The 18,222-nt window shown below is 50.5% G+C and overlaps 3 protein-coding genes across 3 annotated transcripts; all 3 read left to right on the top strand.

The window, feature by feature from the left end:
- Nucleotides 1–2,337: 2,337 nt before the first annotated feature.
- Nucleotides 2,338–3,952, top strand: UCRPA7_3536 (putative kinase domain containing protein; the record flags this gene model as incomplete). Its single annotated transcript, XM_007916131.1, has 2 exons — nt 2,338–2,354; nt 2,965–3,952. 2 exons carry the CDS (start codon nt 2,338–2,340, stop codon nt 3,950–3,952), a joined length of 1,005 nt encoding a protein of 334 aa, XP_007914322.1.
- A 2,543-nt stretch (nt 3,953–6,495) lies between these two features.
- UCRPA7_3535 (putative zinc c2h2 type domain containing protein) lies at nt 6,496–8,590 on the top strand (the record flags this gene model as incomplete). The annotated part of the gene is made up of 3 exons (XM_007916147.1): nt 6,496–6,631; nt 6,785–8,299; nt 8,493–8,590. The coding sequence occupies 3 exons, from the start codon at nt 6,496–6,498 to the stop codon at nt 8,588–8,590; spliced, it is 1,749 nt and encodes a 582-aa protein (XP_007914338.1).
- A 7,503-nt stretch (nt 8,591–16,093) lies between these two features.
- Nucleotides 16,094–16,748, top strand: UCRPA7_3534 (putative bet v1-like protein; the record flags this gene model as incomplete). Its single annotated transcript, XM_007916077.1, has 3 exons — nt 16,094–16,333; nt 16,443–16,605; nt 16,675–16,748. 3 exons carry the CDS (start codon nt 16,094–16,096, stop codon nt 16,746–16,748), a joined length of 477 nt encoding a protein of 158 aa, XP_007914268.1.
- Nucleotides 16,749–18,222: the final 1,474 nt, after the last annotated feature.

The raw sequence follows: 18,222 nt of genomic DNA, 5'->3' as shown, positions 1-18,222 counted from the left end.
CGGCAGCCTCATCATCTTTGAAGATCGGTTTGCCGCGCTTCTCGCAGAGGGTTAGAAACGTGGTCGTCCCGATGATGTTGGCGTCCATGCGGAATCCCTTCGTATCTTCGTCGCCCTTGCAAAGCAAAAAGAGCATGTAGAGTGTTTCACTATCCGCAACAAAGTCGACATTGTTGTAGTTATACAGGTGGTCGGCCGCTATCAACGCTCGGAACATGGGCTCAAAATGGGAAATTGGCATCCGAGAGGAATTCTCGTTGACGTACTTGCGCGGTTTGTCAATTGTGGGGGGAGGGAGAGAGTGCCCGTCCTGATCAACAGGTTCGAAGATCTTAGGGCCACCTTTAACAGTTGTCAGTACGTACTCGAGAAATTGTCACCTGAAGTTTCGCACCAGGTACAAAAATAGCCGGGTCTGGTGTTTTTACCCAACTGTATGAACCGTGTACATCAAAAAATCTAGTCGAAACCCGACTGCAGCATGACAAAATGTCTGTTGTTTTGATTGTTGTGATGAACGTATTCGTACCTTTCATCATCCACCCTAGCTTGGCCGGCAGAAGGTCGTTATTGCCATCCTGGGTGGTCAGTGGCTCGATTAGGGATCTGTGAAGCACCGGCTGAGAGATGCTCGTCTCACTGCTGGCTGAAGTCTCTGGTGATGCCGTCGCGGAAGGCAGGAATTCTGTGCCTGCTTCCATTATTGCGCAAAAGTCGGAGCGAAGCCCGATGCATACAGTGAATATAGTTGTGGAAGCGCAGATGAGCGCTCAATTTAGTTCATTGTGAGATGTTAGTCAATGCGTGGAAAGAAGGGAACAACGCGACATGCTTCCAAGCTGATCGGTGAGTGCGTCGTCTTTTTTACGGACAGAACGTTCTGGGGCTACCCGGATTTCACAAATATGGGGCAATGAGGGAAGAGGTTAGAAATGACGACTCGGTTTGTTTTGATGGAAACGGATATCGCAAGTTGAAGAAAAAGAGTGTCCACGTGTTTCCATTTGACATATTTCCTCAAGTATTTGAGGTCACGGTTCTTGCCTTAAGAAGCTGGCTCTTCTTTCACTCAAAATACCTACACTTCTCAGCTAATCGAGAAAATTCTCATCAAATCTGTCACCGGTACTACATCATGATGGTTGCTGTGACATCGGCGTGAAGAAGCAGCTACTTTTGGGCAGTAGCTTTTTCAAAATAATATTACCATTATTTACTAGTTATCTCTAAATAATTATATCCCTAGCTAGTTTTGCCTTGGTCTAATGTTTACCTTGGACAGCATCTGTTTGAAGTGACGTACATGACCCCAACTCTTGAGCCCTCGGACATCGTTAGGCCGTCAAACATGACTGTTTCCCCGACACTACCTTCATACGAAAGGCTCAACACAATGAGGTTCACATGGGTTGCCCTCCGAGTAAAGATGACAGCTGGGATCACTCCCTTGCGAAATTTTGAAACCATTACGCTAATGTCTCCATCTTAACATCTACGAACTCAATGTTGACACACACCGAATACTGGTGGCCTTTAAGAAGGTAATCAACCAATAAAAGGTTCATGGAAACGACCAGCGATAACTCATGCAACAAATGGCCATGGAGACGACTGGTCGGCAATAATCAATCAGCATAAGGACGATAGAGACGGCCGGCGGCAATCAACCAACAAGATGTCCGTGGAAACGGTCGGCGGCAGTCACATGCAACCAAAAAGCCACCACCCCCGAACCCGGGAAGCGGCCGGATACTCATATATTAGTAGCAATCGTCATGGTATGCACATGGAGCTATGACCTAACCGTAGGAGGGTACCTAGGCAAGAAGGTTCGTCCTCTGACCTACGCATTCCGTCTGCTATCTCAAGCGTTCTCTTAGACGCCAGGAGTCGGCGTTGATTTGAGGCCAACAACGCCAGAAGAGACCCTAACCTCACGGTTATCGTTCCAAACCCGGAAGATGGCCGCTTCATTTCCTTTTGGCGCCAGAGATACATACAGAGTAGTCTAATGTCCAAGAGCCATTACATATATAAAAGGGCAACATTTCCAGCCTAATCTCGGGTCTACCAAGCAGACAAAAAGCTCACCAACGATCGTATCTTGGTTCTTGTCCTAAAAATTGCCTCACTATCATATAACCTCGCTACTTGTCCGTTGGTTGCGCCATTAGCAGAATTTCGACATCTCACATCTCACAACAACCCGAATCTCAAGCAACCAGCTTCAACAAGGTCCTGATCAAAATTGTAAGCTCACTCACCCTTATCTTGAATAGTCGAGCACCTACTGACAGCAGCCACCAACTCCAGTGTATTGTGCTACTTTGCGACAACATGTGCGAGATTAAGATGTACGCCGTCTACTTCGTCTGCGGTCATCAGGACTTCGGATACTACCCCTGCAAGACAACCAACTAGTGCCCCATCCGTGGCATCCGAGACTGTGCCAATCCCCAGGACCGTGGAAGGTCGGGGCCGGATATTGAGTCACCAACCCCTTGCCACGATTGTAGGCGGCGGAGGCGCCGCCAGTGATGCTGTTGGTTTGTTGCTGCCATGCTGTTGGTTCTGAATGATTGACTCTTGGATGTGAGTGGCTGGACCTTTCGCTTCTAGATTGGGAGGGGTGGACCGATTAGAACTTGTTGACAATAAGGGGCGTGAATGTATGATAAGCTTGGACTTTGTGATATGCTGAGAAAGAAATGTGATACGGCTGCGCCGGTGGCGATGGGCAAAATTGGACACTTTATATAAATATACACCCACCCCATCGTCTAAGCTCGTCCCCTCTGGTTCATCCTTCATCCTTCAACATCACCATACCACACTCCCCTATCTTGCCTATTCACCGAGTCTCTCATTCTAGTCTCTGTGAATTAAAGTTCGTGAGATGGATACTTTAGAAGCCTTCGAACATGCTCAAACTCTACCCAGAGACCAGCTATTCTTCATTCCTAGTCTTCATGTCCCCATCTTCCCAGTCAAGATCAATGCAGACCTCCCCCAACACCGGCAGAACTTCAACCGATCTGCCGTATTCTTCTTGGATGATGATATCGTCCTCAAGATGCAGATCCAAAATCGAGTTGCTGATGTCGACCTCCCATCAAAGCGATTGCTGCTTGATCTCTCCTTAGGCAGTTTCATCTCCCATAACCTCGAGCGGGATATCTTTTCTAGACTGAAGAACACGCCGCATCCCAACTTGGTCCGCGAGCTTGAAGTCGGCGAGCCCTACATTGCCTTTTTCGAGCGCCTGTCTCCCCTGATGACTGTCTGGGGAGGTGCCGACATGCCTCGTCGGCGTCGCTGGGCTATGGAGCTTGTCTCGGCTTTTGCACATCTCGGAAACATGGGCCTTGTACCGCAGATTCGTGTTCAGGATCTCGGTACTGACCGAACAGGCCGACTCAAGTTGGTCGGTTTTGGCTCGTCGCCTCGCACACCGTCGGCCGAGGAAATCGCGCAGTATGAAGCAGACGCCAACAAGGTAGGGAACAACAACCCCGGCGAGTACTACCAAAGAGTCATGCAACAGGCACACCAGCGTCTTGCCTGCTGTCTACACTACATTCTCAGCGGGATCGACCCAGACCAGGAAGCTTATGCCATTACGACTCCGCAAGAGCGCACAAGCTTCAGAGAGAAAACCCGTCGAGGGGCCTACCCAATCGCCCCGGCCGCGTCTGTCCTACAGGGCGTTCTCCAAGAAGCCTGGATGTTGAAGTCAGCGGCACAACCTTTTTCCGAGGTTGCAGACAAGATTCGATTTGCTTTCGAAGGCTTGGAGGTCGAACAAGAAGCAGATCTTCCCGCCCGCCTCCCTGAAGATCACTATCGGTCTCTTGAGGAGAGATGCCGAGAGTGGATGAGGGCTCAAGAGCAAGACTCGCAGTGGATGGGACTTCAGGAATATGAAGCGGCTTGCGAGCAAGTAGGCTGCTAGGTTTGAATGGATCTGGGGGCCAAGGAGGAGGGGGGAGGACAGACGGATAGTATACTTCAGTTTCCTTCGTATAATCAGACACGATCCTTGTAAGAAATACTTCACTTCTTTTCTCTTCTGTTTACTTAACTCCGGTTATTCGGTTATTCGGTATTCGGAGAAACAGAGAAGCCAGGTCTGTCCGCCAGGTTTCCGTAAAGTAGAAACCAAGAGTACCGGCCATTGAGAAACAGATCCAGCCATCATCACCATCGTGACTATGCACTAGTCCATCACCGAATTGGACCATTGTCCTTGTCTGCTCTGCCCCGGAATCATCATCTTCGGTCCTCTTGAAGCAAAACGACATGGGCCTTATAAACGTCTCATGCGGGTCAACGTGGAGACGACACTGACCTAAGACGCGTTGAGCGCTATTCTCGTAGTCGAAGAGTAGGCCTCTACAATATTGTGTTCTGTGTTTGTCCCAGAACAGCCGAACCCGGCGGACATTTTCAAGATCGGCATACGAGCTATACCAGTGCAGATGAGGACAGTCATCCACCACCGGGGGGCTATACGAGGTGATGGTCGCTTCTTCTGTAAGGTCGCCATCGTAGTATGGCGATAGAAAGGAGATGGGGCGAGCATATCGTACGCCGTAAACTAGCGCAGCTGGCGTTCCTTTGCTGAGAAGGAAGCCCGTACCGCCGTCTGGCCGGTTACGCCCTTTTATAACATCACCTGCTAATAACATTCGGAGCTGCCCTCAGTAGTCATTGTACCTTTTACTAGAGGGGAGGTAAATACTAAAAAGCAGGGCCTATTGCCGACTGTCAAGTGTCTATCGGTGTTTCCTACGATAAGAGGGCCGAAGGCAATGAGCTTCTCTGCCCACGGCAGGGGAACGTATACCCAGACCATACCGCGTCGAAACAATTCAGGAAGTCGATCAACTGTGAACTCGGCAGAGAACGCCCTTTTGGTGTGGCCGTGGATCGCCATAATCTTATTCTTCTAGACATTATATAGAATCTTAGCATATAAGTATATAATGGTAGAAAAGAGAATCTTTATATTTACTTTAGTACTTAAGTCGTCTAAAACAGCTATCTGTTAAAGCCCTTATAAAGAGTTGACAGTTATATTATTAGGCTCCTCTAAGGTATAAAGCACCACCAACTTAGCTAAACCATATTCGTAGAGTATCTAGTGCCTATCTATGCTCGTCCTGCTTAATGCCGGTTTAGCGCCTGTTAAGGCGGCAAGGCGTCTATAGCTCTGGGAGGACAAGATTCGGGGAGCATTACAAGCCCAACTCCCGAACCTTGGGACCTAGGATCTTGGTTGGCGATATGTTTGAGTTTTGCCATCGATGTACCCTCCCTACCGGTCACAGCGGTTGTTAGATTTTCAAGGCCGTAAATAGAGGTGCTGGCTCTAAAACCTACGAAGTCACCATTATCAAGTGGAATCCTCCAGCTCGCCATCATAGACAGGGTCGTGGGGTCTACAAACAGTCGAGGCTTCAACTATTTGACCGCGCTTGCTCTAGGCAATGTCTCGGGGATTGAACAGTTGTATTGTTTGCATCGGCGTACGCGATCGCGAACCCCATATAAGGACTGATATGCTGCAGATCCAGACTTAGAGCCAGGTTTTCAGAATCAGCTTTTGAGAGGCCATGTCTCCTGGGTGTCAACATGGTGCATGATCAAATCCACCGTTGTGCATGTTCGGAGATCAAACGTTGTATGCATTGCGGCTGAAGGCGTAGAGCTCGGAGAGGGTCTCAGGACCCCTCCGTCTTATCTGGCTGCACCTCCGCTAACCTCTCATGCTCCATTGCTTCTCATATACAGGTATTTATTTACTCCAAGTCGGACACTCATCCTTAACATTAGAGGTAATGGTCACGGTTGGCCCTTGTCTAACCAATCCAAGACTGGCAGTCGTATCGATTTCACACCGGTCGCCCTTTGTGGACGAGTGAGCACCCTTGAAGCTGGCAACCGTTAATAACACGACTAAGAAGGGTGAGAAGGAGGGTGGGATGAAATTTGGGGGGTTGGGGGGCATCTGGTGCCAACAGCCACGACTCATGCAGGAGAGCGTGGGTTGGTGGCGTGGGGGCGCAATCTTATTAGCAGCTGTTGGAGGGGGGACGTGGGGGTCCGACCTTGCCCAACGAGGGATGGCCGGGCAGACCGTTCGAACATCGCGCACGGAATTCTGGGGAAGAGGAACGAGAACCCCACGGTTCTCCTGCCTGTCTGTCTCCGTATCCGCTGTCGTCGACTCGTCGCCCTCTCTCTCACCTCGGATTGCCAATTTCCCCCGGGAAAAACAAGCAGCTCTGAGCATTGATTGCCCTTGTCTTCAATCGTAGCGTTTTCAAGGGTTCTCCATCTTGTCATATCTCACCGTGTCGGCTCCCCAGGCCCCTCTTCCTCCTGTTTGCCTCCACAATGACGCGATGGTGGTTGTTGCAGTCCCAGAGTCACTGAAGTTGTCGATTTCTTCACCAGCACTGCCAGCTCTCAGCTTGAGAGCAACTATGCGCCATGCAGATGCACGACGATGAAGATGATTCCATGGTGAATCACGAACAGCAGCACTCGCCTGCCAGCACTGGTGGCGGCTACAAGCGCGCAAGTCGCAGGGGCGCCCCTCGCCGCTTCAGCTGCGACTATCCAGGCTGTGATAAGCTGTACTCGAGAGCAGAACATCTCCAGAGGCATCAATTGAATCGTAAGGCGACCCACCGATGACTCTGTCGTTCTTCATCCGGCGCATGCCCGCGATCGAAATGGAGCCGTGTCGCGTAAGAAGCCACTGCTAATCCCGTCGCAGACAATCCCAAGGAGATTTACAAGTGCGACATCGACGACTGTGACCAGAAGTTTGTGCGCGCCGACTTGCTCGCCCGGCATAAGAAGCGTCACAACTCTTCATATATCCCCAGAAATCGCGCCCCCAGCTTCAGCACTCCCGGCGCGACGCCCGTCTTGTCGCCTCCAAGCGGTGGCGAGGCGCGCCCGGCTGCTTTCCCCCACCCATCTCCCAGTGTCCCCCATGATGCTGCTATCCTCTTAACCCCCGACTCCAGCACTGCCCAGCCGACATCTACTCTGCCCCAGCCGCCGCCCTCGCGAATGACACCGGCAGCCAACTGGCAGACTGCGGTGCCAGACATTGGAGCAGCGAACATTGTCCGCTCCAAGCAGAACTACTTCGCCCGTGATGCGCCTCCGTTGCCCGACCAGACTAACGTTCTATCATTCCCAAATGTCCAGTTTCAGGGCGACGAGGTTATGAACCGCGATAACTTTGCCGTCTGGCTCTTCGACCCACAAAGCAGCTATGGCGACTTCAGCGTTGCCAGTCTCCCATTCCTAGAGGGCGGCTTGGAGTCACCTTTTAACAGCAATATTCACTACGACTACGAGTCGCTGACGAGCAGGTCACAGCTTGAAACGCCGCCCAGGGTTGTTGACAATGATGATTTGCTCAGCGAATTCAAACGTCACGAAATCTTGCGTTGGTTCCAGGTGTTCAGATCCAAGCAGCCCAAGTCGGAGGGCCTTATTGTCAACTTAGTACACGATAGTGGCGGCGACCTACCCGCCCTGAATTTGGAGATGATGAGAGACTGTTTACACGAATATTGGGAGCATGTCTCTCCCCGTGTTCCCATTGTACACCAGCCCACCTTCTCCTGCAACCGATGTCCCGTCTTTCTGGTCATGGTTATGATTGCATTAGGTGCAGCATCCTTACGTAGTAGAGACGTTAGCGGAAACCTGTCTGACTATGGATCATTTGCCGATGTAATCATATCCTCCATACGATGGGAGATATTGACAGCTGAAGAAGCCGCGCCGCCCGTAGGCTTGTGGGTGGCACAGGCGCTGCTACTCCTCGAATTCTATGAGAAGCTATACTCGTCCCGCAAGCTACATGAGCGCGCTCATATCTACCACTCCGCTACTCTGACACTGCTCCGTCGCGGCAGCCCTCTCATCGGCCGATCCGGGAGTGAATCTCCGCCTGAGGAGGGCACGGCAGGTGCAGGGGAGCAAGGTCAGGGCGTTCCGCTCGATTCCAGAACATGGTGGATTCGCTGGGCTGAAACAGAAGCAATGCATCGCGTCGTCTTTGTCGCGTTCATGCTTGACGTTATCCATGCCGCAATGTTCGGACACGAGGCTCATATGGCACCGCACGAGATACGTCTGCCTCTACCGTGTGACGATAATCTGTGGGCAGCGTCATCACCAGATGTTGTTCGACAATTAGACGCAAACCTCCGTATGTACGGAGTGAAGCCGATCTCATTCCTCGATGGCCTCAAGCGGGCGCTACACGGTAAGGAAGTCAAGATACACAGCTTCGGTCGGATGATCATCATGAGCGGCCTTCTCAGTGTTGGCTGGCACCTCAGTCATCGCGAGACGCATCTCAAGTGGCTGGACCTTACCGCTCCGAGCAGCGAAACTCAGGACACCTGGCGGAAGACATTGCTGCGCGCTTTCGATGACTGGAAAGACAGTTTCGATAGTGCACAAGGCTCTATGGATTCAATGTCCGAAGGCGCCGGCCAGAGGGCAGGGTCGACAAATGGGCCAATTCAAAGCGCCGCATTATTGTATCATCTAGCCCACATCAGTCTTCACGTTGACATTATTGATTGCCAAGTATATGCTGGGGCAAAACGTCTTTTGGGACGGAAGGTGTCTACAAGAGACTACATGAATGTTCAAACCCGCATGAAAGCATGGGCCAATTTACCATCGACGAGGCATGCTATTCTGCATGCTTTCAAGCTTTTGCATAGGGTCCTTGTTGATCCGAGGAGGAACGAGAAGAAACGACCGATGCAAGCAGGGCTCGGGGCCATCAGCTTACCACCCATAACAAGGCAAACATACTCGTGCCGTAGCGAACCGGATCCTCACCGCCCGTGGATCATGTATTACGCAGCACTTAGCATATGGTCATTCGTTTGCGCACTCGGTGGCAACTCTGGCTCTCGAGCCCATTCAACAATCCCTGCTTTGGTAGATCCCATCGGAAACCACACCCGAATTGTCAAGTATTTGACTACTGTAGCGAACCAGCCTGAGCTGAGCGAGACGACGAAAGCGTCCGACCTGGCTGGAGGTCTTCCTGATCTGTTAGAAGGACTACACAACATCTTCGCAGAAGCCAACTTTGAGCTTCTGCGGGAGGCACATGAGCGGCTGGTGGTTTGTAAGGACATTTTAGCCCGTGGTCACAATCATGGACATGGTTGAAGCCTGGGGGGAATCGAAACCGTATAAACCCATCCTAATGCTAAAAACGAGTTCAGCCACTCAAGCGTATCGGTCTTGTCGACAACCAGCTGTTGTTTGATGCCTTGAGATCACACGAACGACGCGGAAGACGATCAGTACTGGGTAGAAATCACACATGATCGCACCCTCTGCCGACATCGAGAAACGGTCAAAGAGAAACTAGGCGCATCACTGCCGGGTTATACCCATTCCATAAGAAGGAACAACATCCATTGCTTTGTGTGGATGCCGTCGACCGCAAAACGAGCAGCCGATGGCTAAATAGACAAACTATAGGCATTATAGATACCTCGTTCTGATATTGTTCGATTCAAGAAACGGCTCATTCCGTCAACATTTCGAGAATGGTCAGATGCGCTGCAATGCAGCTCAGAATAGATAGACTCTTGGCCGGTGGTGCGAACCTGGGACTGCTAACCTTGATCAGCACCGGGTTTCGGCAAGCCTGAAGCCAATCGCAAGTCGATAGAAACCGTAGATAGTAACATGGGGATGAAACGCATTGCTTCTTGGTGTCACTTCGCGCCCGTTGATATGGTCCCAGCGTGTCTCATCCGCTTGGGCCAGCTGTCCGAGCACCCCCCCGGCCGAGACAGCCTCAGCCACTCTTACGCTCAGGCAATGAATGGCCAAGCTCACCAAGAGCCTCGAAAATCCCCGGTAATGCTACCACTGCAAGTACCGGACCAATACAAGCTCGATTCTACAGACCGGGAATTGTTTGGACGATCGAGACATGATTCCCGCCAGATGTTTAGCCCGCTGTCTGCTTGGGTCTGGCGTGAGGCTTGTAAGTCTGGGCCCCTCACCCCTAGAAACATCCCTGAAATTTCAATACAGGGAAGATAAAGCAATAAATACTTTCAGCCCAGCGCCTCGATTGAGGCCCCTTGCTTGTTCAGCTCGATGGTCCTGGTCATACCACACCTGTTGCGATCACGACGAGAAGGGAGGATGAGGAGTCGAATAATTTCTGTCTAATCTTTAATCTCTGCTGGTCAGATACGCTCATTTCGCCAATTTCACTCTACAAAGCTCAGCTTTCATGGAGACACAGGTGCACTGAAACTTTCTCTAATCTGTGATGCAGATGGCTTCGAAGAAGAGTTTTGATCCCATCTCATACGAAGTATCTCGCGATTCGATAATCGCCGACGTCACGGGGAATTCACAGAGCCGCCAACCAAAGCCGCGCCGCTTTCCATTCCTGTCATTGCTGTCACTCTTACTTGTCCTTCTCTCCTCCGGATCTGGGATCGCTTTATTTGTCGTCATTGCTTTGCTCAAGCTCGAAAGCCCCGGTGATTTTGCTAGCCGGATATTGGTGCTTGTTGCTTCTTGCATGAGCATCATTTATGTCGTTCTCCATTTAATCGCTTCGAGAAAAACATACATCAAGAATCATGGATCGCGATCGCCTCAAATTTACGGACACTACGTGGTGGCTCTCGCTCTCCTGCTGGCGCGCCTGTCGCTGCCGGTGTGGATTGCAGCCGTTGTCACCACTGCTGTGATTGCGGCGAAGACTGGCCTGGATGCAAGCCGCGGCATCCAAGGCAACGTGCCATGGCTGAATCTGCTCGCCAGCGTTTCTGCGTTGTAGGATACCCTGGTCGATGTTGACGACGTGTTTGCTAATCAGTCTCCAGGCTCTCTTCAATTGCGGTCATGGCTGTGATTGAGGCTTCTGATCGGCCGTTCGCCACAGCAGTGGTCTCCCGACAATCGTTTCTCAGAGGAAGAATGTCACCCACGAATGATGATGTCGAAGAGCGAAGCGCCTCGCGAGGCTTGATGCCGCAATCACCCGTGGTCCAAAAGACAGCGCCTCCTTCACGACGAAAGTCTGTGTTGAGGAAGTCGAGAATCAGGGGCCAGGACCTCGAGAAAGAAGTGCTGAAAACACCCGATATCTTCGCCTCAGAAATGATGAGGCAGAGCAGGCAGGACAGCTTTGGCCTGATGGCAGATTCTCCGGATCGTCGGCACCGAGCACGGAGTCAATCCGTACCCGCCCCTCTCAGCGCAATCTTTGTTTCCCGGCCTCTCCAAGAGGTCACCAGTTCGCCCAATCTCAAGGGGGCGTTTGCATGGCGGCCACCGACGAGAGATCTCAGCAACCTACGCATGTCGGGTGTCACGTCATTCGATCAAGTCAGTGTGCGTTCTAGAGAAGATGACGAGATCAGTCTTCTTGCCCGAACCTCAGATGTTTCTAGTGTTGAACGACGGCCAACGCTGCCGAACATCCCCCTGCTAATGGTGCGGCCTCGAGACTCTGTTCTTGTGAAGGCTGCAGATCTCGATACAAGGCGCTGGACGGCCATTGGCATGGAGTCTCCATCGGTAAATATGTCGTTCGTTGCGGTACCGCTACCGGTGGTGCGACCACGTGAAAGTACTACCGCGACTCGACCGCTATCACGAAGCATCACCGTTAGCGGGCGCATGACAAACTTCTCCCGGCCAAGGACGGCGGCAGCCGCTGTGATGCAGGCCAAGGTTGACAAGAGGCTGCAACTTGCCAGAACAGGAGAAACAAAAGAAGCATCTGTCCCCAAAGCTACAGCAGAGAGACCAAGGACAGCTGCAGCAGCGATTATGCAGGAAAAGGTTGGAAAGCGCTTGCAAGCAGCGCAAAAGCAAGAGGCGTCGTCAAAGCCCAAAGCAGCAAAATCCACACCTTCTAAAGCTGCATCCAAGGAGTCTGATGACAGCAATGATATCGAGCCCAGGATGCGCAATCGAGTGAAAAGAGCCCAAAGACAACAACAGACGGAAGACTGGGTCTCCAAGTCGGGGGCACGGGGAGGCTCTCAAAACATGTACGTCTTCCCACGTCCGCCGTCGAGTGCGAGGAGGCCTTCAACCAGAGATACCCAAAACAAATAGTAGATCTCAATTGAGACATATTTATTCTCCATACATATGTAGAGTCTTGTATCATACGAAGCACCAAAACGTAACATGATGACGTGTCGCATCGCCTCCAACCGGAGTCATGGAGATGAAAATATAACACAGGCTCAAGTAATGAGGGTTATGGCGAGCTCATGTGTAGATGGGCAATGACCTCACTCAATTCACCACCATCCAATCTCTTCCAGGCCCTAATTGTGCATGTTGCGGCTATGTTGAAGTCGAGTTCGATATCCCGTAGTCGGTCTTGCTCTTCAATTATGCATGGGGACATCCCTGAAGTCGAGCCTTGGCTCTCTTCCAGCGTCACAACACGTCTCGCAACTCGTGTCAATAGTCGTATATCACAGAAGCTCTGTCCCCTGATATTTTCCATGACATCAATAGCATACCTTCGCAATGTACTGTCACGACATTTGCACGCGACAAAGAATAGTGGTTGTACTAATGTGATGTCGAAGGTGAAATTAGGACTGGATTGAGTTCTTGAGGTGCTAGGATTTTGCTCGGCCGCTATAATCTTAGTAGCAAGATCGACTATGGTTGAGAAATCTGAAGTGTATGCATCATATGCTAATTCGCTTGAGTTGAAGTATACCAGAGCAGAGATGCGGGCGACACGATGGTGGATCAGCAGGATCTTGATACAGCTCTCGGTTTTCGTGTCCATGACATGGCAATTGATAAATCTGGAAAATAGAGCATTCCAGGAATCGAGAAGCCCTAGTAAGATAGACAGATCTCTCTCTAAGGCAGGATTCGATGGCAGCTGTAACAATCCGTCGTTTTGCGTAGCCCCTTTCCAGAATAATGAATTGATGGCGCCAGTTATAGAGTTAATAAAGCTCCTTGCCTCACTGATATTTCCGAAAGCTGGAGGAAGGACGGGAAATCGAAGCGATGTGTGTATGTAATGTTCTTGCAAGCCCAATGACTGCCCGTGGAGCCGAGAGAAAGCATTGAGGACATGAGCTAAATCGGCTCTTGGCTGAGGACTGCCGTCGCTGGAAAGCTCACAGCTTTTGAGAATCGCCAACGCGCCACGGAGATGCATCTGGGCTACATCATAGTTGCCTTGAATGCTTTCAACGACGATGAAGATCAAACTACCCAAAACAGCCAACTCCCAACTGCTCGGGGATGCTGCTAGGCGGCCATTGAGCTCTTGGATAGCTTGGTTGTATTTAGTCAAGGAGTATCGGATAGGAAACTCTGGTGGAAGAGCTGGTTTCTTGCGCACACTACTTGGCACTGCATTCCTACTAAGCGCTCCCAATGCAAGAACGGCATTCAAAATGCAACGCTCAGTAAGTGCGGCACGAAGCACCAGGGTCTCCCACACACTGGTGCCCAGGAATAGCGAAAATTCCTTGGCATATACGACTCGAAAATACTCGAAATTCCACACGTCCATCATCTGAAGAGGGGTATCACTACCCGGTTCATTAGCAAGAGACCATGGCTTCGGACCGAGCTGGCGCATTGCACGATGCGGTGGAGCCTCCAACGAGGAAAGCAGATCACATTTACGACCTGTGCTCGTACATTGCGAGCAAGCGGGCTTTCTCTCGTCACATTTCTTGTGCCTGATTCTGATACCGAAGACGTTAAGCTTATGCAGCAGAATATTGCTCCAAAAAAGGAAAACTTACTTGCAAGTCATGCATCCTGTCTTTACCTTATGAGCCCCCTGAGCCCCCTTGCGCTCTTTCTTCGAGGCCGACACAAGTCCCGCCTGTCCTCGGAGTCTCTTAGGCATCGGGATCCATAAAGATGCTCCGGTCCTGCGCTGGATTGTGTGGATTGTGTGGATTGCGCAGTGATAGGGTATGACCAACCATACTAACTTTCTAAAGCCATTTGGGAATGAAGAATACAGAATCAAGTTTGATTGGCTAGTGCGTAAACAAAAGCAACTGAAGTACCTTGAAGGATCACATGATCTTCAGTATAAGCAGAATGGGGTCTGTAGACAGGACCTGATTGGCTATTGCGTAAACCGAGACATCTGATGCCTCTCTCATTAGCACCGCGCGAGTAAGGCGGAGAATCCAAGGAGGCCGAGGCCATGGATCTCATCATCGCCGGCGAACAAAAACCATCCGTATTACAAATGAGCGTCGTCTAACTCTTGAGATATAAAAGATGCTTTTTCGTTGAGATGCAAATTCTCTCGATTGACGATAGTATCAATCCATATGTTTCCTACAACCACATTGTTTCAATTATGGCTAAGCTTTTGACAGTCTTCGGTGCCACTGGCCAGCAGGGCGGTGCGTTGATCGATTATGTCCTCAGGAATTCCCAACTTTCCGGCTCATTCAGCTTGCGTGGAGTTACAAGAGATGCGACGAAGCCCGCTTCGATCGCTCTGAAGAACAGGGGGGTAGAAATTATTGAAGTAAGCTATTCTTCGTCTGGGTGCTAAACTTCTATATGAGAGTCTATGCCATATCCTGATTTCTAGCTGATCACTTCTCTTTATAGGCCGACCTTAATGATAAATCCACACTGAATATTGCAGTTGCAGGATCTTATGCAGTCTTCGCGATCACCAACTGTATGACAACACTTGCTTGACATTAAGTCACACCTTGAAACTAACTGCTGTGATGTAGATTGGGAGCCAGTGTCTGCTGAAGTCGAAATATCTCAGGGAAGGGCCATAGCTGACGCGGCTGTGACGGCTGGTGCAACGCAGATTATCTGGTCATCCCTTCCCAGTGGCGAAGATTGGTCGCCGACGGGTGAACCAACTGGTCCTACACACTTCGTTAGCAAAGCTGTAGTCGAAAAGTATATCCGAACTCTAAACATTAAGAGCATGTTCTTCATGCCTGGCTGGTTCATGCAGAATCATCTTACGATGATGAGGCCTCAGAAGGTATGTAGGGCGGATTCTTGAGAGGATGTGGTAAACTAACTTTAGCAAACAGAAAGATGATGGTACTTACGAATTCCCTCAACCATGGCCTGCGGCTACTAAATTGCCCTTGATTGACATACGGGATGCGGGGAAATTCATCGCCCCGGCCCTGCTCGATCCTGATCTTTACCATCAAAAGCGCTTCTCTTGTGCTACGGCATTCTACTCTCTGACTGAAATGACGGATACTTGGACAAATGTCACAGGGAAAGCAGTCAGGCTTAAAATTGATTCAGATGATGATAGTACACTCACAGAAGAGCAGAGGAAGGAAGTCAAGAACTCGAGCGACTCTCTCCTTGAATATGGCTACTTTGGCCCCACCGGTGAAAACGATGTAGCCTGGACCATTGATCAGTTGAGCGACAAGAAGTTAAGAACATGGGAAGAGTTTGTGCGTGATAATGAACCTTGGTTTTCTTAGTTGAGAACCGGGTTAGATGTCGAGAGTGTTCGTACGTGTTTTGGGATATTGCTCGACGGTTTCTCGGAGCTGAAAATATACGCGACAAACAGCATGTTAGGTCATTAAGTAATGAAATCGTTGACAGCAAAAATCGTTGACTTTCGGCGACGAGAGCACTCCTGTACGGTAAGAAATGATGGTGCGTAGACTCAACCCCCGTCACGCCCTTCAGGAGGATCAAGCGGTGAACTCTTTTCTGCATCAGCCATCAATGGCTTGATAGAAAGCACGCAACTGATTGAAATGTAGCTCAATCAATGCGGTCAAATGATTGCTTGGCAGATAGAAACCGTGCATGCAGGTGTCTTACATGAGGCTCCGCAGCCACGTGTGAGGTGATCCTGCTATGACGTCGATAATGTGCACTCCCACTTCTCCACATTTTCCTCCCACCAAACGCTTTCCAGCAAACGAACACGCGAACAAACTCGAGATCCTTCACAGGATATCATCAAACAATCAAACCACGGCCGTACTTAGAATCTTACCTTCACGCAACTCCTTAGCTCACCATGTCTTCTGCTGCTGCCGAGACCACGCCCATCCCAACTGCCACCTCTGTGGTTGAGAGCACCGTTATCGAGGCGCCTCTGTCCCATGTCTGGCACCACATCAAGCTGGAGAACTTTTCCAAGTTCTGGTCCGCCCTCTCCGCTTCTGAGTTCGTCAAGGGCACCACCAATGACACCGATGTCGTGAAGTGGACCTTCAAGGATGGCACCGAGTTGGAGGTCAAGCAGGAGGAACACAGTGTGAGTCCCCCATTTTTACTGATCCTCGATGTCTCGTCGTTCTGGCGCGGCTATGGAATCTAGAAATCATGGATCCATATTGCGACAGGCTTTCTGACTGGCTGCATAGACCATCAACCACTACATCACCTACAGTGTGATTACCGCATCCCCGCAGTTAACATATTCGAGCGTTCTCAGCACCATCCGCCTGTATGAAGTTACCTCAGGCAAGCTTGAGAACAGCACTTTTGTGCAGTGGACTGGATACTTCTCGAGCGATGCCGATGCAGGTATGCTTTCATGTGCCCCACGATATGACCATATGTCACAATCTTAGCCCCTTGCTAAAATACTTGCAGGTGTCATTCAGGACGCCAAGTTCAAACGCCGAGAGGCTCTGGCTGATTTGGCCAAGGCTGCGGCGTCGTTCTAGGCGATAGTAGCCTCTGAGAAAGATGCCATGAGGGTTGGGGGCCAGCATATTGGCTTCAGCTGGATTTATCTGAACTCCCGGCAATCATCAACAATGGGGCCTCGCTTTTGGCCACGGATGACTGAGCACGCCTCACGAGTTACATTGCTAGCTATTGGACTCAGTAGGGATAATTAAAAGTATTGCTTCCAAGAGTAGCCTTTGCGCCCGGATTGGACATCAGGGTGATTCTCGGTTCTCTACAAATGATGATCGCTGATGTGACAATTAATATAGCCGGCTTCAGAGACGAAGCTGATTCTAGGCTACAAGCCGTAAAACTGTGATAGATGATTCTCTAGATCATGCGATCCTGGCATCTGCTCTTCTCAGAGCGCTGATAATGACTTCATGCAGGAAGTCCTTGCCATATCTCGCTGCTCAATGTCTCGTTGGGCTTTATCCACTTACTGAAACACGATGTCTCTGGATTCCATGCAACATCCTGTCCAATCACAGGTGGGTGTCCAAGTAGAAGATCCGCAACCATTCTTCCGAAGACTATGCTTCCATAGTCGTTGAGATGAGTTGTGTCATTCCACTACTCCCATAGTATTGCGGCGTTCTAGACGATGGAATCTTGATAAAGCCTCCCACTCTCGAGGCGATCCAATTTCCAGTTGTTTGAGAATCTCCACCACGACGGCGTATAGGATCTCAATGTTTCCGTCCTCGATTTTTATGGATACTCCCACCGATCCGTCGGCTCCAAGTCGTCTGGTCTGCTCGGATGCCCTGATACCAACACAGTACAGGGCATCGGCGCCAATCTTACCGATCAAGTTGCCTTGGAATACACGCATTAGATCTGTGCAGAATCGAGCATCGCCTCCAATCATCTCAGGATATGTGGTCATTGCTTGAAACACTCGGGCCATGTATTGTGAACGTTGCGCGGCAGCCGTCTGATCCTGACGAACAGCATCTGCAGCATCGGCAAATTTTGCATACAATTTAGACATGTAAAGCAGAGGAACAGCTGGCGCGGGTAAGTTGCATCCGTCAATACCCCAGAGGATTTGCCTCTCCTCCAAGCCGCACAAATCCTCCATGACTTGTTTGACTCTCAGCTGCATTGGGTGGCTTGGTAAGTGGTAGTCCTCAACATCTGCCTTAAGTGCATTGGATCCTCCAATCATGCCAACGTGTTTGCCGGAGCAGTTGTTACATATTGCCGTTGGTATGTAGTCTCTTTTGATCCAAGAGCGGTTCACCACTTCGGAGATTGCTGGATGGCCACCACAACGAAGCTGAGTCTCTGTAGCGCCGACTCTATTGAGCATACTGCTTGCTCTGCTCAGGTGGGAATCCTCGCTGCTGTGTGATGCGCACATAAGCGCCAAATCTGCAGCATCAAAACCATAGGTGTCCACGGCCCCGGTTTCCAAAACAGCCAAAGCCTGTGCAGGTTTTGCGGCCGATCTTGCGAGAGTGA

Source organism: Phaeoacremonium minimum (genome assembly GCF_000392275.1).
Source record: "Phaeoacremonium minimum UCRPA7 unplaced genomic scaffold PA7_03_scaffold_288, whole genome shotgun sequence".
Taxonomy (NCBI): Eukaryota; Fungi; Ascomycota; class Sordariomycetes; order Togniniales; family Togniniaceae; genus Phaeoacremonium; species Phaeoacremonium minimum.
Note: the sequence above shows the minus strand (reverse complement) of the source record. Positions and strands in the feature narration are given on the sequence as shown.